This window comes from Panonychus citri, unplaced genomic scaffold (assembly GCF_014898815.1).
Source record: "Panonychus citri isolate SS breed McGregor unplaced genomic scaffold, ASM1489881v1 Contig00108, whole genome shotgun sequence".
Taxonomy (NCBI): domain Eukaryota; kingdom Metazoa; phylum Arthropoda; class Arachnida; order Trombidiformes; family Tetranychidae; genus Panonychus; species Panonychus citri.
Window position 1 is genome coordinate 720,812 of NW_026515513.1, and position 23,629 is coordinate 744,440.

A 23,629-nucleotide genomic window follows, 5' to 3' on the forward strand; every position below is an offset into this window, starting at 1 on the left:
TGAATCTTTAAGCTTTAAGAAGATGATCTTAATCATCTCTAGGGTTTATCTTGAGGCGGTTCTGGTGGATCATCATGTTCATGTTAAAAGGAACGTTTTTTTTTACCTTTCATAGAATAAGAATTTTTTTTTCTTCTTTTTTCCAAAAGATTCTTTCTTCAAATCTACAGGTAAATAAGAGGAAAAGAAAGAGAAGATGAGAGAAAGAGAGAGAGAGAGAGAGACTTGCAATTGAAAAGTAATTACAATTTTCTACAAAACAGGTAAGAGAAAATACTTTGCTTTTTTTATGCATTTCGTTTATTTCGTTTTGTTTGGTTATTTTTTCTCTCTCTTTTTTCTTATCTTCTCTTTCTTTTTCTCTTTCTTACCTGAGCCTCAAATAAATTATCTTGAAGAAAATGTCTTACTTTTCATCTTCTCTTTCTCTTTCTCTCTCTTTTTTGAATTTTTTTATCTTCTCTTTCTCTTTACATCTTATTGGCCTTTAACACTCCTCCCACTTCTTACCTTACCTGGTGAAGATGATGAAAGAACTCAAGTCTCTTAGCTTTGGAAACTGATGAAGAAGAAAAAAAAAGAAATCAACTGACAAAGAATCAAAGACTTTCAAACATTTTTCTTCTTCTCTTTCTTTTCTTTCGCTTTTCGCACTCGATTCTCTGTCTTTTTGCATCTCTCGCTCTCTCTCATATAGACCGCTGGAAAGGCGCTTCCTTGTAGGTAGGGAAGAATTTCAATCTCTCTCTCCAACAGGCTACCTGGTGCGCCAGGTAGTAAGAGAGAGAGAAACTCTCTCTCTCTCTCTCTCTCTCTCTTTCCTGTTTTAGTGAAAAAGCAAACCAGTCAAACAAGGCAACATATTTTACTTTTCTTTCTCTCTTTCTTTTCCTGTGTCTTTTTTTCTGTCGAACTTTTTTTCTCTTTCTTTTTTTTTCTACCAAAGTTACTCTTTTTTTTCCTCATCTTCATCTCCATCTTCATACTTTCTTACCTGACGAACCAGTCAAACAGGTTATTCATGTTTCTTTTACCTTCTTCTTACATCTAAACATCTTATTTCTCATCTTCATCTTCATCTCTCTCTCTCTCTCTCTCTCTTTTCTTTCTTTTGTCCTCATTCTCTCTCTTTCTCTCTCTCTCTCTCTTCTTTTCCTTTGTTTCTTTGTTTTCTTTTGGTCTCTTTCACCCGAGTTACTCTTTCCACCAAGAGATGGCTCTCATTTCAACTTCTCTTCTTTGGGTTAGAGTTATTTGGATGCAAGTTACTTGAGTAGTTGAATAGTTTAGTTGTAAGTGTGGTGAACATCAGTTACAAGTTGATTATTTTTTTGGTCTCCGTCATCGTTGTCCTCATTTCTCTCTAGATGTAGAGTTAAATTAATTTACATTTTTTTACTATTTTATTTTATTTTCTTTTATTATTTTCTATTTTTTTTGTATATGTTATATTATTTTTTATTCCTTTTGGTTTTAATCAATTTCCAACCTAAGTGAACACACAAAGAAAAGAAAAACATTTACCTGAGTTTTCTTCTTTTATCTTTTTATTTTTCCTTCTATTCTCTTTTTTCTTCTTTTTATCTCTTCTCTTCTCCGTTTTATCTTATTCTTGATTCCAATGTGTTCATCCACCGTTCTAGTGTTTTGTTTTTCCTACTTTATTTCAATATGTGACGTTAAATGATGAAAGCAAATTATTCACGAGCATCATCATCATCGGCCATGGAATATTTAAAACAAATACGTGCCTTAACTGCCTTCTCATCCCTTTTTGATTTCAAATCGGATGCAGTCAAGGTTGACAACATCATATTTCGCCTTCACTCAATGGTGACTGTTTATATACTTATGGTGGGAACCATGTTTGTTACAATGAGACAATATTTTGGTGATCCCATTGAGTGTATGGGTGGTAAATCGGACATCACACCAGCACTTTTACAACATTATTGTTGGCTTGAATCAACTTTCTCTGTTACCTCACCTTCATCCTCTACGGACTCAGCTTATCCTGGAGTTAAGCCTTTAATCTCAAGCCAAGGGGAGAAGAAAAACTACCACAAATACTACCAATGGGTTTATTTTGTGCTAATGTTACAAGCGATTATGTTTTACGTTCCCAAATATTTGTGGAAAGCTAAAGAAGCTAAACGCCTTCGTGCACTTATCACTGAACTTCGAATTCGCCATATAAAAGAAATGTCAGAATATGATCGACTCCGATTAGCTCAAGATCTAGCTGACACTCTGCTTATTAGCAATGAGTATTTCTATTTTTTCATTTTCTGTGAAATTATTTATTTTATTCATCTTATTTTCCAAATATGGTTCACCAATTTATTTCTTGGTGGATACTTCTTTTCATTGGGCATCGAGTGGATGGCCTATTCCCATATGGAAGAGGATAATCGTCATGATCCACTGGTCCGAACTTTTCCTCGTTTAACCAAATGCTCATTCCACAAGTATGGTTACTCGGGTACCATTGAAGTTCATGATGTTCTCTGTTTCCTTCCTCTAAACATTGTCAACGAAAAGATCTACGTAATCCTTTGGTTCTGGTTTCTTTTCCTTCTCATCATGACCGGACTTTACCTGGTATACCGGTTACTTTTAATTGTATGCCCCAGGCTTAGGTTATGGCGGCTAAGGGCTATTGCCCCATCTACTGATACAAAATTTTTGGAAAGACTAACCTCTCGATGTGGTAACTGGTTTATCCTTAATTTTGTGGCCAATAACATGAAACCATCTCATTTCCGTGATCTCATTGATGAAGTGATGAAACAACATTTTGACACCAATGGTAAACCCATTTACATCTCGGCCATCTCTAAAATGTACAACGGGGTCCAAGCAGCCCAAAATGCTGCACAAAATAGCCAACCTGCTGCAACCAAGCACAGTAAACACAAATCAAGTCACAAGAAGGGAATAGAAGTTGGCTTTACCAATCCACCTTTACCTGGATTCACTGTTGGCACAACAAGGGATCCACCCTACGGTCAATCAGTGGACTGGCCATCAGCATATAACAATATAATGAATGCTGGAAATCAAATGAATACAGGAAGTTCTGAGCCACTCCATGAGAATTGGGATTAGTTCTGATCAACATGCCACCATCAACATCATCAAACACATCAACTTCATCATCATCATCAATTTTTTTCTCTAATTCTCCCTCCCTCTCTCTCTCTCTTTCTCTATCTTTCCCACTCTATTTTTTCCCTCTCCCTTTTTCCATCTCTTACTCTCTATCTCTATCTCTCTGACGCTATCTCTCTCTCTCTTTTGATTAATAAATTGTCTCCAATGATAGAAAACAAAAAAAGAGCAAGTTAATTATATTTGTGTGTATTATTAATAATTTACCTGCCAAATAATTTGTTAATTGACAAGAAAGTTAAATCAGCAATTTGAAAGTGTGTTGATTGAACAAATGAATTTTTGAATTAAAAAAAAAAGTATTACAATTAAATTAAATTATTGTGGTAATGAAAAAGTTACATGAAAACCAAAAAAATGATATCAAGGGTACATGAGATTTGAATGAGAATTTAAATTGTTATCATAAGTTAATTAATTGTGATAATCTACATTTGATTTTTGTGTTAATTGTTGATTTTGGTGGGTTGGATTTCAAAGATAATACAAAAATATTGGCACCTAAGTAAATGATTAATTGATTTACAGAAGCAAATTGGTTACAGATTTAACAATATCGAGGAAATTAATTATACAATCGTCATATTGTTGTCCACAATTTGCGTTCTCGGTGCGTCCATAACGAGCGGCCAGTTGATATTTCGAAATGATCTTGGAGGGAGTATCGCTTTCAACATAAGGTCTACAATTAAAAGATCGAGAGAGAAACAGGTCAACAATTAGTAAATTACAGAAATTGATTGCGTTTGAGATAATCAGGCTCTCGAGTCTCGTAGACTCAAGAGCTGCTTGTAATTGTCAATATCAACTGATCAACATTCGGATAAATTTATTGATTGATAATCTTAATTGTGATCTAATTGGTTGACCAGATATAAACAAAAAGCGGAAATGATATATATGATTATTTGTATTAATTAAACCTCTGAGCTTGACCCCCAACGAACTGACCTTTGGTATATTTATTATTAAATTGTTACACATGAATCGGAAATGTGATTTGAAATGTCACTTGATTGTTGATTAAAATGATTAGTGTTTCGGTTTTACAGTTTATCAGTTAATCACTTTTCATGAAATGTTAATTGCTATGCGGTGATAATATTAGTTTATCTTGATCACTTTTCTCCGGGCCAAATTCATTTCTCCAGGAAGTTGAACTTAGAACTTTTATTTTTTTTTTCATCTTCTCTTTTACCTGGTAAATCAAAGAGACTCAGGAATCTTACCTGTTTATCATGATCATCATTCTGAATCAAGTTTCCCTTTTTTTTCATGAGATAAATATCCTCAGGGTATTTTGGTGTTTTAACAAATTGAAATGATATTTCAAAAATTATAATCGATTCATCATCATGGCAATAACCTTTTTTTCAGAATCAGAATTAAACTTGATGATTATTAATCATTGATGATGAAGATGATGAAGACTAGGATGATGATGATGAGGATGGAGAGAAACTTTTAGAATACTTTTTTTTTTTTTCTCTTCTAATTTTCACCTTGTAAGACTTAAGAAAATGGGAGAAAATGAATTCAATTCAAATTTCAGGGTCGATTCGTGTTCAGGGTTAGAGATAAAGTTTCGAGTTTGATTTTTATGATTCAGAGATTGAGATTCATGAGATATCAGAACCGAAAATCTCTATCATCATGATGATGATTTCAACTTTGAATTGGGTAAGATACAAAACTTTTCATTCTTAAGTATTGTTGTTGTTGTTGTTGTTGTTGTTATCTTATCACCATGATTATCATCATCATGGAAAAGTAAATTTCAGCTCAGCGGGAATTTTTTTTTCCTTCAGAACTTTTTTTCTCATGATAATCAACCAAAGTTTTTCAACTACAACACAAGAAAAAAAAACCTTGTAACAACATTGAGCTCTAATCATGATAATCGGAAATGGTCTGAGTAACCTGTTTAACTTTGATTACTTTTGATTGTTAAGTTAACCAATTGTTAAATTGTTGCCTTTTTTCAATCTGAATGTGTGTAAGTAAATGTAAATGTTGTAACTCAATTGATTAAAAAATTTTCTCACACTCAAACAAAAACATTGTAATTACTTTGTGAGTTGATTGTTTCAGGTTGATATAAATACTTACGGGAAAAATAATTGTAATACCAGGCCAGTGAGTCCATATTTTTTGGGCTGACTATGAGCCTCACAGATACATCTTTTCATACAGGATTGAGCCTCGAGTCGCGGTAGGTTGGGCAGATTATCGAGGGTTCGTTCAACCCAGACCATTACCGATTCCGAAACGGCCGTGAATCGTTTAGATAATATGTTGAGTAAATCGAGTCGCTCTTTGGTTTCCTCTCCACCGCCGGTGATTCCCATTATTCCAGTATTTGAAGGAGAGGAGGAGGAGGTTGAAATGGCTCGTTTATTGCGCTTGTAAAAGTGACCTTGCTGTTGAATTTCATTCTCAATATAAGGTATCATGTCTGCAGAAAAATCTGATAAACTGTCAAAGAAACGATGAGGATAAACTGGATGCATGGGAGGCATTGGACCAGCACGTCGACGATATTCAGGAATAAATGTTGGTGCAACGTAAGCAAGGCCACCCAATACAACGGCACCTAAAATCGCCAAGTTACCTGGACAATAACAAGGTCATATTCTTGGATTAGTCCAATGATCTTATCGATTTAATTTGAAAGATCAACAGAGACAATTAAACACTTACCATAGCTTAACAATGAGACGGTTGAAGTTGATGCTTTAACGTCCCGTTGAAAGGGTTTAAGTGAACTGGAATTGGATGTTGTTGAGTTTGATGAGCCATCGGAGGTCAAAGATGTTATAAGGTCACGAATTAAATCTCGAGTTGTATATGTTGATTTAACTGTGGTCGATGTTGTGGTTGTTGTGGTTGATGAGGTTCCATTGGTTGGATTAGATTTACCACCATTACAAACAGCAATGGAACATAAGAAAATAAGAAGACAATTTAGAGATAAAAATCTCATTCTTAAATTGTGATTGACACTGATTGTTGAAATAAATGAGAAAATAACAAACTAATTAAAGGTAAAAAACAACAATTACAAAGACAATTAGTTAACTAGTGTCTTTTTTTTACTTTTTTTTCTAATTCACTCTTTTTATCTCTCAGGTAAACTTTAAGATCTTAACAAGTAACCAGATTATATCATGGAAGGTAAAATATCAAATGAGAGTAAATGAAATGAACAATAAGATTCAAGTTACACCAGTGAGTTTATTTCAAGAAAAAAACTAAGCTGACAGGTTAGTTGAAGATCATCTTTATCATCATCTTCATCTTCCTCTTCATCATCAGTTAAATTATAATCGTCAATAGCGTAAACTAAACTTCCTTATTTATACACAAGGTAAATGACCGGTCAACATAAAGTCGCTTTTTTATCTTCTCTCGTCTTATAATCATCATCATCATCATCTCACCTTGATTCTTGAAATTTTCTCTTTCTTTACTCATCTCTCTCTCTCTCTCTCTCTCTACTTTTTTGCCTCCGTGATCAACAAGTAAATCGTCCAGTCTGACAAGTTCAGGGAGGTTGGAATTGTTATTCTCCCTATTCCATCATCTGAGCCCGACCCCCACCACCAACATCATCATCATTACCATCAACGATTTCCCTCCTTTCATTACCTTCACCACTAACACCACCTCCTCCACCTCCACCTGAATATGTTGAACTTGCTTTTTATTCCAAAAATAAACTCAGTTCCTTTCCATTGGTTACAATCAGGGTGAAAATTTGTAATTTCTCTCTCTCTCTCTCTCTACCTTTCGTTCAATGAATTCAGACTCATTGTGACAAAAATCAACAAGATGCTCATTTACTTGGTTCATTTAATTTTCCAGATCTTCATGTTATTATCCATGAATTCAATCACCATGAAACGATTTCACTCATCACCAATAAGAAATAGAATCAGAATTTTTTCTCTCTTTCAAAAGATTGAAATTCTCTTCCCATTGTATTATTTATCCTTCTATTTGTTTTAACTATATCATTATCATCCTTTATCATCATCATCAAAATCATCACTTTTTAACCCTTGTCTTTAATTATCTTAACCTGTTGTCATTTTGTTGTTGATTGTTGTAAGGAAATAATTTGTTATTATTGATTTGGTTCGTTGATTACCTTATCTACCTTTAAATTATCTCGTAATTACACTGGTTAAATATCAATCAAGTGATATTATTATATTTTTATGGTGTTAAGATGAGTTGATTTAAGATTAACAATCAACAAACAACAAAAACAACAACAATCAGCTAAGATTAAAAATAATAAACAAAAAAAAAGTCCAGTTGAAAATGAGAGAATCAGGAAATTCAGTTATCACCATGATATTATAAATCTAATAGCTTTAAACTGTTTCCATTATCATCATCATCATCATCATCAGTTGATTGTAATCAACAATCAACTCGGACCAGGGTCAATTTATTTTTATTGTATTTGCTATTGTAACGATTTCTCAGAAAATTTATTTTCCCTCCTTCCTTTCAATGTTGATTTAAATTGTAATCAACTCACATTCACACAATGAAATCCATTGATTGTTACCAATCAAAGAGCCTATTTATTAATACTATTATTCAATTGCAATTTCAATAATCATCATATATATATGAAAAAATAGTAATAATCAAAAGAGGCAACAAGAAAATTAAGTTAATTGTAAGAAGTACCAACAACTTGGTTACACAAAAAAAAGTTGATAATTTTTCCTGTTGACCTTTTATCCCATAACATTAACAGTGATCATTGTTGATTGTTAGTTAATTCATTGCAATCTAGTTTAATTGAAAATCAACACTACGATAATAATTATTATCAAAGTGAATATTGTTGATTGTAACTTTTATTGGAATTAAATTGTAACAATAATAATAATCAACAGAAATGGTTTCAAAACCTTAACCTGAAAAAAATTGGTAACAAACAAAAAGTTTTAACTCTTGACCAGAAAATTGTTAATAACCAAAGTTAACAACAATTTAAAAGCCAAATGATTAGGTAACAATTTAATCAAGAAACGTATCTCAGCTTAATAGCTGATGAATCAATAATGGTCAATATTTGAATGGTCAACTTGATAAACAAGTTTCTGTTATTGTAACTGACGGCTGGACACTTGATTGTTATTGGTCATCTCTGTTTTCCTCCAACAATTTAAACTAAACCAGTTTCTTTTTTTTCAATGGTCAAAACTACAACTACAACTAATAGTAATGAATAACACATGGGCCACACCATTGGTCAGTTTATTGATGAAAAATAAGCATCTTGAGTCGCCATATTGGTTTACTTTTCCTATGGAAAAAATTTTTTCTTAACTTTCTGTTGATTAGAAAACAAGATTTCCAAAAGGAAATGATTATAAGAACTTTTTTTGCTCATTTTCTGTTGATTACTTTTCAATCAGTTGATTTGATTAACAATCTGATCAACTTGTGTCCCAATAGTTGGTTAATAACAATAAAAGATTTGATTGTTACCAATTGGACTTGATTGTGACCTTGCCCTTGAAAAGTTTGACCAAACCTTTTTTTTTCAAAACTACAATCATATAAACAAAAATGGTTTCTTTGTCCATACAACAAATAAAACTTGACCAGTGGTCAGTTAGTTGGTTGGTTAACCTCAAGTCTTTGTTTTTTTCAGCCTCTCAGGTAACCCAACTGTTGGTCTTTGTTTACATGATTGTTTCATTATACGATTTAATTGTTGAAAGGATTTTTTTGTTTCCCAGAATAACAATCAACCAACATACACAACTGATTAAAAACAATGGTCACTACTGATGGTCAACATCAATGGTCAGTATCATGATAGTAAGTTAATTGGTAGTTTTGTCCAATTGATTGACAAGTTGTATGTAAGTCAATTCAGATGATAAATTGAATATCCAATGAAAATCTTAATCGCTAATCCAGTTAATTTGAAGGATTAACTTACTACAATTTATTATATATTAATTACTACAAATCCATGGTTAGCTTTTATTTTTTATTCTCAACAATCAAGTTAATTGATTTTAATTAACTATTCAAATGAAAACCAGACACAGGACATAAGCTGTGAATATTTAATAGCCAGTAAATTACCATAGGCTAAAAAAAAACGATCAACATTTTAAAGTTAACAAAAAAATATGTCAACTTGACCCTAAGAGGTCAAAGGCTCATTTCCTGGGAAGGCGACATTAATTTGTGGCTCTGACTGTGTCTTTGTTTTGATATTTATATTTTTTTTTTCTTCCACAATCAAGTAAAAATTTGAACACTAAATCAATGGAGTTTAGGATGAAGATGATGACAATCATCGTCTTCGCGACCTTTGACACTGGATGTTGACCTCATTTTCCAATGTTTATCTTGATTAGGAAAAGACACAAAGCCAATTCATTGACTTTTTCTGTCTTAAGGTTTGTTACCATTTCCAAAGTGGTTAAAGTTTATTAACCAACGACAATTTCCAACAATTAACTGATTGTTGGCTTCATTAATTATCTGAATCAAATTGCTTCCATATTTTCAGAATCTCGATTGATTAATTTACGAAAAAAAGTTTCATAAAAGTTTAATCAATTTCGGGTTTTCATTAGATTTTAATTTCTTTTCTTCTTTTAATTTAATTTAATTTAATTGTTTCCATTTGTTTTCACTTTCTTTTTATTAATCATTTAGGTTTCTTTTTGTGGGAGATTTTTGTTTTTTTCTCACATTAACTTAATTGTTGATGATTAAATTTGATTAACTGTTAAATTGTAACTGATTACAATTGATACGTAATATTAAATGAAGATCAATTTGACAGATAAAAAGTTGGAAAAACTTTCCATCTTTGTTAATCAATAACACGACAATTAAGTTAATCTTTTTAATTGTTCCCGAATCATAATTAACTTGTAATTAAACTCATTAACTAAATATCCATTGATCAGTCAAGATAAATTTACTACAATTAAATTGTTTCAATTGTTTTCAAAGTTTTTTAATTGGTGTTGAAAGTTTTGTTAACTTTTTTTTGTCTACTTTAATTTGATTGTTAATCAAATTGTTGAATCTGTAAAAGTGATTTTGTTTTGCTAATCAATTTAAAATCAATGATTTGTCTTAATTGTTTCAACGATAAATTGTTGTTTTGTTACAATTCATTTAAAAATTACCTTTTTTGATTATTCAATTTGATTGTAAAAACTTTTCTCTCTCTCTCTGAATTGATTGATTCAAGGTTAATTGTTGGTTAAAACTTTTACCATTTAAATTGCTGGTTAAATCAATCAATTTACTTGTGTTGTTTGTGTTAGTTGATTGTTAAAGATGATAGGGAAAAATTGAATGTAATTAATAAATTGTGTATGAAAATTTTTCTTGATTGTGATTATCGTGATTGGATTTAGGTTATCGACAATTGTGACTGTCAAACAATTTAATAAATCACAGTTAAACTGTAATTAGTTGATTGTGTTTAATTTTTCGAGGTTCATTTTTGATTAGTTGAAAAAGTTTTTTTCTTCAAGCTTCTTGATTAAGATTTCTCATTCTCTCAAGTAGTTGATTGTTGATTAAATTCAGTTAGAACCTTGAATTTATTTAACATTCATTGACGTTGATTATGATGATTATGATTCTAAATTGTGATTATTATCATTACACGAGAATGATGTAAGAATTAAATATCTTAATAATGTTAAACAATTTGATTTTCATTTTAAATTGTTGTTGTGTTTTATTAATTGTTGCCTTAAGGAGATTTTCATTTGTGTTCCTTGCACTTTTAATTTAGTTCGTATTATTCTGGTTAACAATTAATCAATTATCAGAAAAGAAAAACTTTCTATTTTCAAGGTTTACTAACCATTGGGTTAGAGTTGATGATGATTAGCAACAATTGAGAAGCAACAATTAACTGGTTAAACACAATTAGACATGATGATCAAGATTAAAACTAAACATTACCATTAAAGACAATTGATTAACAAGAAAAGTGAAGGAATCAGAGATTTGATTGAGAAAATTGATTCATTTAAAATGATCAATTTTTGATTAACATGATCAACATTTTCACTGTCAATTAAACTCGTTTAACTGGTTTAACTTTTAATATAAATTGTTGTTTACAGTTTGATTAGCAATCAACGATTACATTGATCTGTCATTTAATTTTAATTTTCATCTTCTCAGCTTCTTTTCACTTGATTAACAAACAACGAAAACTAAAAGTTACGAATTCACATTCAATTAATATTAATTTAGTTAACTAACTTTCTTAATACTTAGCTACTTGTTTGCTTTGATTTGATTGTAATCATTCATGATTATGATGATGATGATGATGATTATATAACGATGGAAACCTTGATTAATCAGAGTGAAGTGAAAATCGAGTGACACAGAAACGGGAAGAAAAGTTAATCAAATAGTTAAACAAAATCAACCAAGAAAATGAAGACATCGTGATTAAGTGAAACAATTTAAGTTTTCACTTTAATATTTAACAATAAGTCTTGATAATAATCATGATTCTATCATTGTGATTAGTGGTAATATTATTTTGTCTTTTCCTGATTCAATTTCAATTATAAGCTTTCACCTTGCGGGCTTAATTTTACAATTTAGCCGTTTCTTTTCATGTGATTAACTTAATTTCACTCAATTTAATTGAGACTGGTGATCAATACGACTTGGAAAGTGGTTTCTTTTTTATATTCTGACTTTGTCATCGTTTTCATGATGATGGACGTTGTTCAGTTTTCTTGAATAACCTGAAAACTTGAATATTAAACTTGATAGTTATCAAGAGTTTATTGAGACCATTAGTTGATCAAATAAATGATTTAACAGGTAAATTGATTAGGATTAATTAAGAGAAGATAAAAAGAAATCAAACATTTTCATCTAAGTTTTTTTTTTCCTTCTCCTTGTGTCTATCAATCTTATTCACATATCGGCGGTGGGGATAAGGAGGAAAAGATGATGATTCAGACTGAGAAATTGATTCAATCATTGTGAAGATGTTGTCTTCATATCTGATTGTGTAACTCGAGTGATTAAACTTGACAATTGTTGATTGAAGATTAGTTGGAAAAGATATTGTATCAGTCATTAAGAGAATCTCAGTTTGAGATTTGATTTTCACAGAGAAACTTTTTTATTCCAATCTTGTTGCCAGTCAAAGACTTTAGAACTCGTGTTAATTGTTAGGTTTTTAATTTCTTCTGCTTTACAATTAGGTTTTACATTGAGATTAATGAGATACTATTTTCTTTTAATTATTAACCTAAATTGTTAATTTATCGATATGGTGACTCCATCTAGCGATTAGAAGTGTTGCTTTTTCATTCTTTTTCTTTTCTTTTATTAATTTAATCTCTAAAGAAATTTAATTCTCACTACAAGAGATTTGTATTAAAATTCTGTTGGTCTCTACTTCGATAATAAGTAGAATATTGAATAAAATAATTGATTTATTATCTCAAATCTTTGTTTCAAAGTTAAATTAATTTCTTTCCATTTTTGGCGCGTAAATTGAAAAGAAAAGTCGAGAAAAAAATATTGATTCATTACTAGATCGATAATCAATCAATCGTCGAGATGAGTAATTGAATAGGTCAAATCAACGGACTGAAATTACGGAAAATATAAACTGACCAATAACTCTGGAAAAATACTATTTTAATGGTCTAGATTGTTGGAGAAAAATTGATTTGATCTCTTCGAACTGACCATTTACCTTTAAGATCTTAAACTTTTTGATTTAATCCTTAATTTAGATTAATGGTCTTCCAAGTTGATAATCCTTTTAACTTCATCTTAATTTTGAACACGAAGAGAAATATAGTCAATTAGATTCATTGATAAATCTTTGAAAGTTTGTTGAAAATGATGAATGAAAAGTGGAAGATGTTGAAGATTATTTATTGATAGAATTTGTTAAATTAATTGTTTTGGTCTTTTTGATGGTTTAAATTTGATTTTTGATTCTTTTGTTTCTTTAGATTCTTTCTTTTCAAGCCAAGATGCAATGGTCAAGAGTCCAGATGAAAGCATCTTAGCACTGGATGAGACGTAGAGCTCTGTAAATTTAGCCGCTTGGTTGACCATAAATTGACCGATGTCACGAGAATAATGTTGAGTGGTTTGCTCTTCAATGAAATCGATAATTGTTTGAAGGACTGGGCGTTGGGTGTGTCTGGTGGATTTAAGAACTTGTGATTTCACTTTTGAGAATTAACAAGATGATAGAGAAAGAGAGAGAGAAATTGATAGTTTAGTAATAATAGTGAATATGAGAGAGTGAGAGAGAAATGAGATAATTACCTGGAAATTTGTGTTTAGGTCCACCAAATGAACGGATTAATGAAGCATATTTATCGAGAACGACAAGATTAAGTGATATTTCTTGACCATCAGATTTTTTCATCGATGTTCCGATTTGATCAGATGACCAATTAAGATCATATGTTTTACCATTCACATCACTAGTTTCGGGAACAATTGCACCACTAATTATATCGTTTGCGAAATGAATAAAATCTAATAAAAGAAATTAACTGTCACAATAAATCAAAACAAACTATTTCGTTGTCTTAACTTACCTGTGAGTGAAGCTTTCTTCATATTCAGCTCGAAAGTTGAGCTAATTGTTACCTTTTCGTTTGATTTACGTTTGTTACCCCTTCGTTTAGTTTTATTTGATTTAATTGCTAACAAGAAAATAAGAAATTTACAATTAGATTTTAACAATCAAAGAGAAATAAATAAATATATACATACCTGGTTGACAGAGACACTGAATTAACAATGAGATGATAAGGATTAGATTGACGATTCCTCGTTTTCTGATATAAACCAACATAATTACACCGAAAACAATCAATAAATTGTCCAGATATTTGGTTGAAACGATCAAATCTTTGGACGGAAATTAAGAAAAACAATCAGTCGATTTGAGTAAAGAAACAAACTGACCACTAAGTTTAGAAAAACACTATTTAAACGATCTAAATGATCTTCGGCCAAACTTGATTTGGTCTCTTCGAATTGACCATTTACCTTGAAGATATTAAACTATTTGCTTTAATCCTTCATTTAGATTTATATTCTCCAAGGTGATAACCCTTTTAACTTCATCTTAATCTTAAATGCGAAATAAATTCATTGGTAAATCGTTCAAAATTTCTGAGCATTTGCCTCGAACAAATCGATCATAATATTGTCCCAATTGTCCAACGAATTGGTGAGGAAAAAAATAGGGGAAAAACCCAATTTATTCTATAGACCATTAATATCCTTCGTTGAATCACTTTTCAATTTAAAATTCAATTTTGATTAAGAGAAAATGAAACTATTACAATTTAAAAAGAAATACTAACAGAATAATCAACTGATTTCTCTCAATGGTTGTAAATATTTCTGATTAACTTTCCATCCTAAATATTGATTGAACAAGTTAATTAATATTAATTTGTAATCGAAAGGAGGAGAAGATACAAATAAATAACTTTTCTCTCTCCTCTCAGCTCTAAATTCATCACGATCATGATAAATTCTTGTTTTTTTCAACTTGAAATCGAAAAAAAATTCAAGTTTGAATTTCGCGCTCTTTTGGGTTGTTAGGTTAACCAAAATGTTTTGAAAGTTTTCATTGAAGTTTTGTTTATTTCCATGGGTGTTGGTTTCTTAAAATGTAAACAAATTGCTTAATTACCGATAGTTTATCTCGTTTGATTAAGATTTTATTTGTTCGTCTAATTGTTGCCATCATCATAATTCATTTGTTTTCATTAAGTTATCGTAAATTCGTGAAGATGAACAATTTATCTTATGTTGTTCTATCTTATCTGTTGATCTCCATCGTTTTGGTAAACTGTCAATTTGATTGGCAATCTCGTGATTATTTTGATGTTATCAATGAACAAATTACTAGAGTAAATAAAGATAATTGTAAAATAGTCGATATTAATGACCTGTTCCTGCCAAATTCAACTGTCACCCATGTGCCTAACATTAAATGGCTCGGAACTGATCCAGTTTTCCCCAATCGCACTAATCTCTTACATGTTCATAATATGGCCTTAAGCCGCGCTTTCTTTTACAGGTAAGACAATTAAAACAATCAAAACAGTTAATCACAACCAACATATTGTTAAATGTTGGCCAATCGATACATTTTCAATGGTCAATTTCTAATAATAACAAATTGAATTTCTCTTGGCTTTATTTTTCCGTTTCTTTTTAGTTTCATCCTTCAAAAAGCCAATGATGATGTTGAACCTGGTTTTATGTACTATTTTTTATCATCAATCGCCGATGTTGCTGCCAATCGATTCATTAATGCCAGTTCCGTTTATTATGCTCCTGATCGAGCCTTTACTCCGTCTTATAAAGGATTCTTTAATAAGACAATGCCACTTTTTGGTCCTCGCGCGTTTCGTGTTGACGATTTCAATGATCCTTATCACCTTTCAGGAACCTCAACTCTCAATACAGTTGAAGCAAGTGATTTGGGTGCAATTAAAATAAACTCTCAAAGTAACAATTATACTCACGAACATTACAAAATTAACAAATGGTACAATCTTTGGTTACCTGATAATACTGAACATCATGACTCTAAGACAACATATATTGTTAAAATCTTTCATGCCAATGGATTCAATGAAACTTTCACCTTCCATGGGCCACCTCATGCCTCTGATAATCCTGGTCCCGTTGCTTGGGCTCAACCCTATTTTGATTGTGAACGATCAAATAAATGGGTCGCATCGGCCACATCTCCAATCGTTGATCTAAACCCAAGACACACCGGTTGGAGGCACATTGAATATGCAAGGTAAGAATAATTTTTTCCTTAATGTTAGTAATCAATTAAACTAATCGGTCTTTGTTTTCGCTCTCAGATATGTTGCTGTTTCAGTGATGGAAATTGATTTTGAACGATTAGATATTAATCAATGCCCGATTGGTGAAGGTAATCCAAGGCCAAATGCTTTCGCTGGTACATCTCGTTGTAGAAATGAAACAACCGAATGTGAGCCAATTCATGGTTATGGTTTTCGTCGAGGTGGATATCAATGTCGATGCCGGTCCGGGTTTAGATTGCCAAAAAATGTTCGAACACCATATCTAGGGGAGATTATCGAAAGAGCGACCAATACAGAATATAAGAAAGGATTTTCATGCGATAAAATTGGTTACATGGCGGTTCGAACTCAAAACGCTGAGGTTATGGACTCTTTTTATGCTAAAATTTTACTTGGAACATTGAAAACTCTAACTGGTCTCGGTAAAAATTCAACTGAACGTTTGGATCCAAACTCTTTCACCAAATTTGTCCGACATAATGTGACACCAGAAAACTGTGAATTTTACCAACGAACGGCACCTTATCGATTACAATTACCTGGAGATGTTGCTCATGGTAAAGAGATACAATTTGAAAATCAAGCTCGAATGGCCCTTCGATTGGCAAATTTCATCTCCGCTTTCTTACAAGTCGTCGATCCAACAGTTTCCTATGCCGAATTCCGAGTTCCCGATAAATCTTTAACCGTTGATCAAATTGTCGGTGAAGTACTAAGCTTGGTGACCGGTGATCTTAAACTACTTGGAGCTGGTGTATTTTTTGATCGTAATCAATTCAACAGTAATCACACTTATTTCGCACCTTATGCTTGGCGACCTCGACGTGAACAACGTACCTTTTATGTAGCCGATTTGGCGAGTAAAAAGACTCGTTCCTCAGGACCAGAACCAGATTATGTTAAAAGTGAAGCATTTACTTATCTTCAGAAACGTTGGACCGGAATAACTGATCAACTTCAAACTTATACAACAAAAATTAACATTCGTTACAATTCATCTGGATTAAATACAATCAAGTACGATCAATATCCATTAAATTATCAAGCAGCCGAATTGAATCACGGATACTGGTCTACACCTTATTACGATTGTAATGGTTTCCATAAGCGTTGGCTAATCACTTACAGTTCACCTTTTTTTGGTTGGAACAATTTAAGAAACAAATTAATCTTTAAAGGAATCGTCTCGGTTCACATGGATCTCCTACAATTAGACATAAATCAATGTGATAGTACCGGTAATCCGGCAAATGCCTTCGAGGGAACACATAAATGTGACCGAGAATCAACTCGATGTGTCCCAATGTTTGGACGTAAATACGAATCCGGTGGATACAAGTGTGAATGTCGACAAGGATACGAGTATCCATATAGCGACCCGGTTACTTATGTCGACGGACAAAATTTAGAATCAGAATATGAGAATGTGGATCGAGGTAAACCAAGCCGAATGGATCAATTAAGATGCCGAATCGCCGGAGCGTCCAATTTAACAATTAACCAATATAACTTATTGATTACTCTCTTTTTCACCTTAATTTTTGTGCGAAATCACTTTTTCTAATAATTGCAATAACTTTTATGCCTTAAATTGTGAAACAATTTTCACAATGTAATGACCAATCAATTTGTCCATGATTATGATAACATACAATGTAATAATAATCAGCGTGAATTTGTGTTAAATACAATTATGAAGATTTTAATTGCTCATTGAAATATTGGTTACTATCAATGTAGAAAGAGTTGATTGCTTGTGTTAGTTAATATTTATAATATATATAAATTGATTTCTCATTTTTCTAAATTCATCTTCAATATTGTATCAAACACAAATTTCAAGCTAAAATGTTGATTTGTTTTAGACAAAAAATTTTTTTCGATATAACGAAAGGAGAGCAAAAAAAAGTGAAGATTTATGAAGATGATGATGATGATGATAATGAGAAGTAGATAATTAATGAAAAAAGTGATGATATTTCCTTAATAAGAACGATAATCATTCCAACAAATTTTATACATTCGAGCTTTTACTTTTCGTGGTCTCAGACTGAGGCAGTGGAGGTGGTGATGTGTTTTTATCTCCCGATTCATCGTATTCATCTAAATAGGCTCGACGAGCAATAAGGCTAAATAATGAGAAAAAGAAAGAAGGAAGAAAATAAATTAATAATATATTAAAATTAAAGTCGCAAGTTAATTTATGCTTCGGGTAAACATGAGAAACTTGATTGAAAAAGAAATACAAATAAAAAGATGATGATGATGTACCAAAAAGAGATGATAATTATTGTGGAATATCATCTTTTTGAGAGAGAGAAAGAAAGAGAATCATGATAATAATAAAGATAAGAAGGATGATGATGATGAGGAGGATGACATGTAAGGATGAAAAAGGATGTAAAGTAACAAGAATTAGTGAAAACACTTTTCAATACAATTCGCTCGCTCTATTTAGTGAATGTGTTTAACAGCCAAAACGCCAAACCGATAATCAATTTCTTTCAACTGTAAATTTGCTGATTACTTTTGGAACAAATTTGACAATTTAAAATGACAAAGAATAATTAAATTGTTTCTATCTAAATAAACATGGCTATTAATAATAGAATATCAGATAATAGAAGTCAAATTATTCATATAAGATGGAAAATTGTAACAAAATTAAAGTCGCACATTTGAATTATCTTTTTTTGGCTCTTTCTCTCTTTTTTTTTTCTTCAAAAGTTCTGGATAACTTTTCAACTTGTTTCTTTCTTTTCGAGTGTACAACACAAATGCTATTTAATTGAACTCAACAGACCGCAGACAAGTTAGTTAAGAGGTGAAACTGATTATTGATGCTTAAATGATAGAGAGAAACAATCAAATAAACAAGATTGATGTGTCATGTTTACCAATAAGATTCATTATCAATGTACAGTTATCATTGATACGGAGAGAGAGAGAGAAAAAATTTGGCTTCTATTATCTGGTTAATGATATTGTATCAAATTGGGATAAAAAGTTGATCTATTAAAACAACAAGTTTTAATATCAACAAAATGGTCATCAACCTGATGAATGAAAAACAAGTAATATATTGTCATCATCATCATCTTTTTGTTGTTGTTGTTCAATTTATCAAGTTAACTATTATTTTTCCTTCATTTTTGTCTTCGATAAACTCACCTGGGCATAACAGGCCCACAAATCACATCACAACAATTAGCGATAATTCCGCCTTTTGAGTAAGGGTTTTTGATACCAGAACCTTTTTTGTATGAAAACGAGCCTTTAATATCTTCATTTGTCGTTTGATTGGAACTGGCCAGATAAGTATGGAAACCGGCAAGACCAAGAATCGACCAAACCGACAGGAAGCAAACTACACCTTCATAGACACTAAATGGAGATTTTTTCACAGCTTCCAAGAAATTGTCATTCTTAGCCACTGATTATAAGAGAAGGGAAAAAAGTTAACAATTAGTTGATCATTTTGTCACTTAAGTTTAGTTTTCTATTGAATTAGACAATCTATTTAGGATAAAGATACTTACATAAAATGATATGGACTATGACACAAGCGAAAACAAAAACTATAAGAGATGCCAGAGATACTATGAACATGTAAAAATATCGATAATTTCTTTTACCAACACAATTACCGACCCATGGACAGTGGTGATCAAAACGTTCTGTTAAAAGAATTAAACAAATTGCCAATTAATAATCAATATTAAATTATTTGAAAGTTGAGAAACACTTACCAACACAATTGTCACATAAACTACAATGAGATGCTCTAGGCGGTCGAAAAATCTTACAAGTGAAACAATATTTCAGCTTGATGATTTGATTATTTATACTGACTTCTTTTGTCCGAGGAGGTGGACGATTGGGTTGCTCTGGAAATGGACAAAAGAAAAAGTATTAATAAAACATTAGCATATATTGTAAATACATAAGATTTAGGGTATATATTTATATGAAGAATCTGATAAAAGTGATATTGGTAAATAGGTTAAATTGGGGTAATTGATTTACGATGAATATTGATTATCTTTAAATTGTTACCTATTTGTTTCTCTATGTAAGCAGCTTCTTCAGGTGAGGCTCTGGGAATAACACCAGGATCGGAGAAACTGGTTCTTAATAAAGTTGATAAGACAAATATAAATAATAATCCACCAACTACTGGAATGACTGGACTAACTTCTCGTGCTAAAAAAGGGCAGCTAAAGGTATAAGGGAGAGAGAAATAAAATATTATATTAGATTAAGATGATGATGATGATGTTTTGGTGTTTTGCTTTTGAGTGGTAATTGTTTTTCACTCAAATTCTATGGGAAACTCACTCGAAGACAAAGAAAAGAGTACATGTTGACACGAGAACTAAAATGGTAAAAAAAAAGATTCCCATCTCTTTGGCCATCATAATTTTACCATCACAGAAAAATCTATTACGTCCTGGAAATATCTGCCATCTTTTTTTCCTTTTATGTCCACTTTTCTTATCATAACTAGAAATACTCTCTCTCATTTTACGATCTTCGTAGTCACGAGAAAATTGTGCTGAATGAAGTCCAATGGAACCTGATGAAATGGTTGGATAATTGGTTGTTGTATCTCTTACACCGCTACCACTTCCACCTCCACCTGAGCAAACCCGAGATGAATAATTATGTGAATGATTATGGTGATGAGAGGATTGTTGTTGATTTGTTGACTGTTGTGAGGTTGATGATTGCTGATACCTGTTCGGACCATAAGAGGAATGAGTTGGAATTTGTCCCGGATTAGAAAGTTGATGATGAAATTCTTGTGGATGAAGGTAATGTAATTGATGAGGATAATTGTATGAAGAAGATGATTTATGTGGATCTCTTAATGAATTTAATGCAAAAAAAACGGTAGCTGGTCCACCACCGGGATTAATTGAAGATGAATGAGAAGACGAATGATGGTGTGAATGATGATGCCCACCACCGGCTACTTGATTAACACATGCACCGATACCACTTATACCATCACCACCACCACCGACACCAGGACCAACACCAACAGTATGACCAGTTGAATGTGAATAAGATGAGGTACACGGATAAGTTGGCGAGGGATAAGGATGAGCGTAAGAACCAAAAGGCCCAATTAAATGGCTGCGATAATGGCTACTATATTGGGCTGGTCGATTACCACTATGGGATCGGTGGTTTCGATGTTCCTTATCTATCACAGTTCCGCAATTATCATTGGCAATGTCCATGGTAAACCCCAATCAATTTTAGGGCGTTTTTCACCTTAAAATCTGTGCAACGTGAGACCAAAAGAAAACACATTATAACTTAGTAGTAATTATGAACCATAAGAGAAAAGAAAAAAAAAGAATTTCAAAGAAACAGAAAAGAACACAAGTAATATTCTATTCTATTGATAAAGGAAACTTAAATCTCTTTCAATGTTCAACAAAAATGGGAGAAAATGAGTAATTGTTGATTAGTATGAGCAAAGAGAAAGAGACAAAGGATTGTACACAATTAATAGAAAATTGAAAGGAGAAATTTAGAATCAACAACAATCAATGTAAGGTAAAAATGGAGAGAGAGAGAGAGAGAGAGATGAAGAAAAAGAGAAAGAGAAAGAGAGGAAAATGGAGAGAGAGAGAGAGACGCAAAGGGAGAGGAGAAAGAGAGAGAAAAAAACATAGAAAAGGGAGAGAAAAAGATAAACCAGAATTTAGAGAGAAAGAGATGAAAAATTGGGTAGAATAATTAAAAAACATTCTTACTTGGTGAGAGTATTTTCCATCCTTTAATTGATTAGAGTTTTATCTTATTCATGGAAACATAATTATCGCCAATTGAAGTAAATTTTCAGTTTTCATGGAATTTGGAAAAACATAAACAACATCAACTCTCTTGTTCTACATGAAGATGAAGATGAAGACGATGAGTTGCCTCAATTTGGATTCTAAAGGTAATAAGACCAAGCCTGAATTCTCTTTCTTTTCTTTCTTTTATTTGTCACCTCGTTTCTTTCTTTTCTCTCTTTTAGCCTTTAGTCTCTTTTTCTGTATTTCGATTAGTCTTTGATTCGGGTGACACTTTCAACTCAATTAATTGGTTAGACTTTTTTTCGATCTCAGGTTTTCTCTCGTTTCATTTTCGGTGTTTTTTTGGTTAATTACAAGTTCGATTTTTGTTTTCAAAGTTAAATCCAATTCGAGTTCAGGTCAAGTAGATGGCGTTGGTTTAATTGTATCGATGAACCGATTTTTGTGATGAGTAGAAAATTTGAAATTTCGTTTATTACAATTGTAAGAGAAATTGTTATTTGGGTTCTATTTGGGAAATTTACATGATTTTTGTTGAGATTGTACAAAATACAAAGAGACGCATCAAGGAATCGATTTAATTTTGGTCGATTCTGTTTTTGTTGGACTGTTGTCAATTGTCTCCAAGTTGTGGAAAATAAGAAATGAAAAGGTCTTTAATTATGTACGATGCATTTGATTTGGATAATTATTGGTTTAAAATGTTCTCAATGTTTGTTGTAATATTTTCCATTTCTTTTCTCCACCAGCATCTTCAGCAATCAAAGTGAACGAAGATGTAAAGTTGACATGTTTCCTTTCACTAAACGTGATCTTTCCCATACAATTAATCAGAATCATTTGTTGTCCATTGAAAAAAGGTAAATCTGCAATAGGTTGACCATCAATTGAAGTAAACGATGAATTGGTTGTTGGTAATTTCTTCAAAAAACTAGCAATTGATTCACATCCATTGAAAGTGTTTCCATCCCAAAGTAGAGTTGCTTGTGAGTGAAAAAATCGGTCAATTGTGTGTCGAGATTTATCAAATTGTTTAAAGAATAATTCACAAAATTGTTTAGAATAATCACAATCGATAACAATCCGAGTAGAATTAACGAACGACATGTTAATTAAACAACAACAATAACAATTAGAATTAAATTAGAAAAAGACAATTAATCTTATACAATTGGAAACATTTACTTTTCCATGTTTATGTTATTAAAAGAGAAGAAATTTTTTTTTCTGTTTATGGCGCAAAATTTGAAAGAAAATAGAAAAAAGCAAAAAGTGAAAACTCGAAGCGAAATTGAGTTTTCTGTTGATTCCATGTAGAAATTCAGTATCACAAACTCAGATTGTATAACTTTTCCACTGAATTCATGGATTTTTTTCGCTCGAGCAGAAACTAATCGTGTTCAGTTTTGAACTAAATCAAATTCTAACCTTTTTCAGTCTCGTCTGATTTTTGTTGGTGAAAATTATCTTCACGAGTTTCAGATTTCGGATAAAGTTTAATGCCCCTGAATACGAAATTGATAAGTTGTGAACGGTTTCAATCTAATGACTATCTTATTGGGGCTCATATTAAGTGTATATGAATTCGTTGGAGTAATTAGTCTTGAAGGATTAAATTCACGAAGTGAACTTTAAATTGGGACTGAAAATCTTGGTGAAAGTGAAACAGTCTCGATATTGGACAGATCAAATAAGGCTAACTCGCTGAGTCCATTTCGAGAAGAATTTTCTGATTGAGTCTATCAATACCCTACATAA

At 31.8% G+C, this 23,629-nt stretch overlaps 5 protein-coding genes across 6 annotated transcripts; 2 read left to right on the top strand and 3 right to left on the bottom strand.

Moving 5' to 3' along the window:
- The first annotated feature begins 1,269 nt into the window (after window positions 1-1,269).
- LOC128389366 (innexin inx2-like) lies at window positions 1,270-3,489 on the top strand. The gene has a single exon (XM_053348931.1). The coding sequence runs from the start codon at window positions 1,684-1,686 to the stop codon at window positions 3,106-3,108; it is 1,425 nt and encodes a 474-aa protein (XP_053204906.1). The 5' UTR covers window positions 1,270-1,683; the 3' UTR covers window positions 3,109-3,489.
- Window positions 3,490-3,550: 61 nt separating this feature from the next.
- Window positions 3,551-6,475, bottom strand: LOC128389367 (uncharacterized). The gene is made up of 3 exons (XM_053348932.1): window positions 5,872-6,475; window positions 5,281-5,782; window positions 3,551-3,853 (listed from the first exon to the last, which is right to left on the bottom strand). The coding sequence occupies exons 1-3, from the start codon at window positions 6,152-6,154 to the stop codon at window positions 3,694-3,696; spliced, it is 945 nt and encodes a 314-aa protein (XP_053204907.1). The 5' UTR covers window positions 6,155-6,475; the 3' UTR covers window positions 3,551-3,693.
- A 6,616-nt stretch (window positions 6,476-13,091) lies between these two features.
- LOC128389456 (uncharacterized) lies at window positions 13,092-14,872 on the bottom strand. The gene is made up of 4 exons (XM_053349055.1): window positions 13,969-14,872; window positions 13,791-13,898; window positions 13,513-13,728; window positions 13,092-13,412 (listed from the first exon to the last, which is right to left on the bottom strand). The coding sequence occupies exons 1-4, from the start codon at window positions 14,048-14,050 to the stop codon at window positions 13,126-13,128; spliced, it is 693 nt and encodes a 230-aa protein (XP_053205030.1). The 5' UTR covers window positions 14,051-14,872; the 3' UTR covers window positions 13,092-13,125.
- A 1-nt stretch (window position 14,873) lies between these two features.
- LOC128389446 (uncharacterized) lies at window positions 14,874-17,913 on the top strand. Its single transcript, XM_053349042.1, has 3 exons — window positions 14,874-15,292; window positions 15,434-16,027; window positions 16,095-17,913. Exons 1-3 carry the CDS (start codon window positions 15,003-15,005, stop codon window positions 17,620-17,622), a joined length of 2,412 nt encoding a protein of 803 aa, XP_053205017.1. The 5' UTR covers window positions 14,874-15,002; the 3' UTR covers window positions 17,623-17,913.
- LOC128389450 (palmitoyltransferase ZDHHC18-like) lies at window positions 17,636-21,997 on the bottom strand. 2 transcript variants are annotated; one of them, XM_053349047.1, is made up of 7 exons: window positions 21,827-21,997; window positions 20,397-21,346; window positions 20,115-20,275; window positions 19,808-19,945; window positions 19,598-19,735; window positions 19,230-19,491; window positions 17,636-18,187 (listed from the first exon to the last, which is right to left on the bottom strand). In XM_053349047.1, exons 2-7 carry the CDS (start codon window positions 21,302-21,304, stop codon window positions 18,073-18,075), a joined length of 1,722 nt encoding a protein of 573 aa, XP_053205022.1. In that variant the 5' UTR covers window positions 21,305-21,346; window positions 21,827-21,997; the 3' UTR covers window positions 17,636-18,072. The 2 variants fall into 2 exon arrangements, with proteins under 2 accessions (XP_053205022.1, XP_053205021.1); XM_053349046.1 differs by lacking the exon at window positions 21,827-21,997 and having other exon boundaries at window positions 20,397-21,619.
- Window positions 21,998-23,629: the final 1,632 nt, after the last annotated feature.

Coding starts and splice junctions, on each gene's coding strand:
- LOC128389366 (XM_053348931.1), top strand. CDS start 1,684: ATGATGAAAGCAAATTATTCACGAGCATCATCATCATCGGCCATGGAA.
- LOC128389367 (XM_053348932.1), bottom strand. CDS start 6,154: ATGAGATTTTTATCTCTAAATTGTCTTCTTATTTTCTTATGTTCCATT. Junction 5,783..5,871: donor CGTCTCATTGTTAAGCTATG/GTAAGTGTTTAA, acceptor GTTATTGTCCAG/GTAACTTGGCGATTTTAGGT. Junction 3,854..5,280: donor GTATTACAATTATTTTTCCC/GTAAGTATTTAT, acceptor TTTTAATTGTAG/ACCTTATGTTGAAAGCGATA.
- LOC128389456 (XM_053349055.1), bottom strand. CDS start 14,050: ATGTTGGTTTATATCAGAAAACGAGGAATCGTCAATCTAATCCTTATC. Junction 13,729..13,790: donor GAAGAAAGCTTCACTCACAG/GTAAGTTAAGAC, acceptor TTCTTTTATTAG/ATTTTATTCATTTCGCAAAC. Junction 13,413..13,512: donor ACCTAAACACAAATTTCCAG/GTAATTATCTCA, acceptor AATTCTCAAAAG/TGAAATCACAAGTTCTTAAA.
- LOC128389446 (XM_053349042.1), top strand. CDS start 15,003: ATGAACAATTTATCTTATGTTGTTCTATCTTATCTGTTGATCTCCATC. Junction 15,293..15,433: donor AGCCGCGCTTTCTTTTACAG/GTAAGACAATTA, acceptor GTTTCTTTTTAG/TTTCATCCTTCAAAAAGCCA. Junction 16,028..16,094: donor AGGCACATTGAATATGCAAG/GTAAGAATAATT, acceptor TTTCGCTCTCAG/ATATGTTGCTGTTTCAGTGA.
- LOC128389450 (XM_053349047.1), bottom strand. CDS start 21,304: ATGGACATTGCCAATGATAATTGCGGAACTGTGATAGATAAGGAACAT. Junction 20,276..20,396: donor ACTCTTTTCTTTGTCTTCGA/GTGAGTTTCCCA, acceptor TTATACCTTTAG/CTGCCCTTTTTTAGCACGAG. Junction 19,492..19,597: donor CATAGTCCATATCATTTTAT/GTAAGTATCTTT, acceptor TCTTATAATCAG/TGGCTAAGAATGACAATTTC.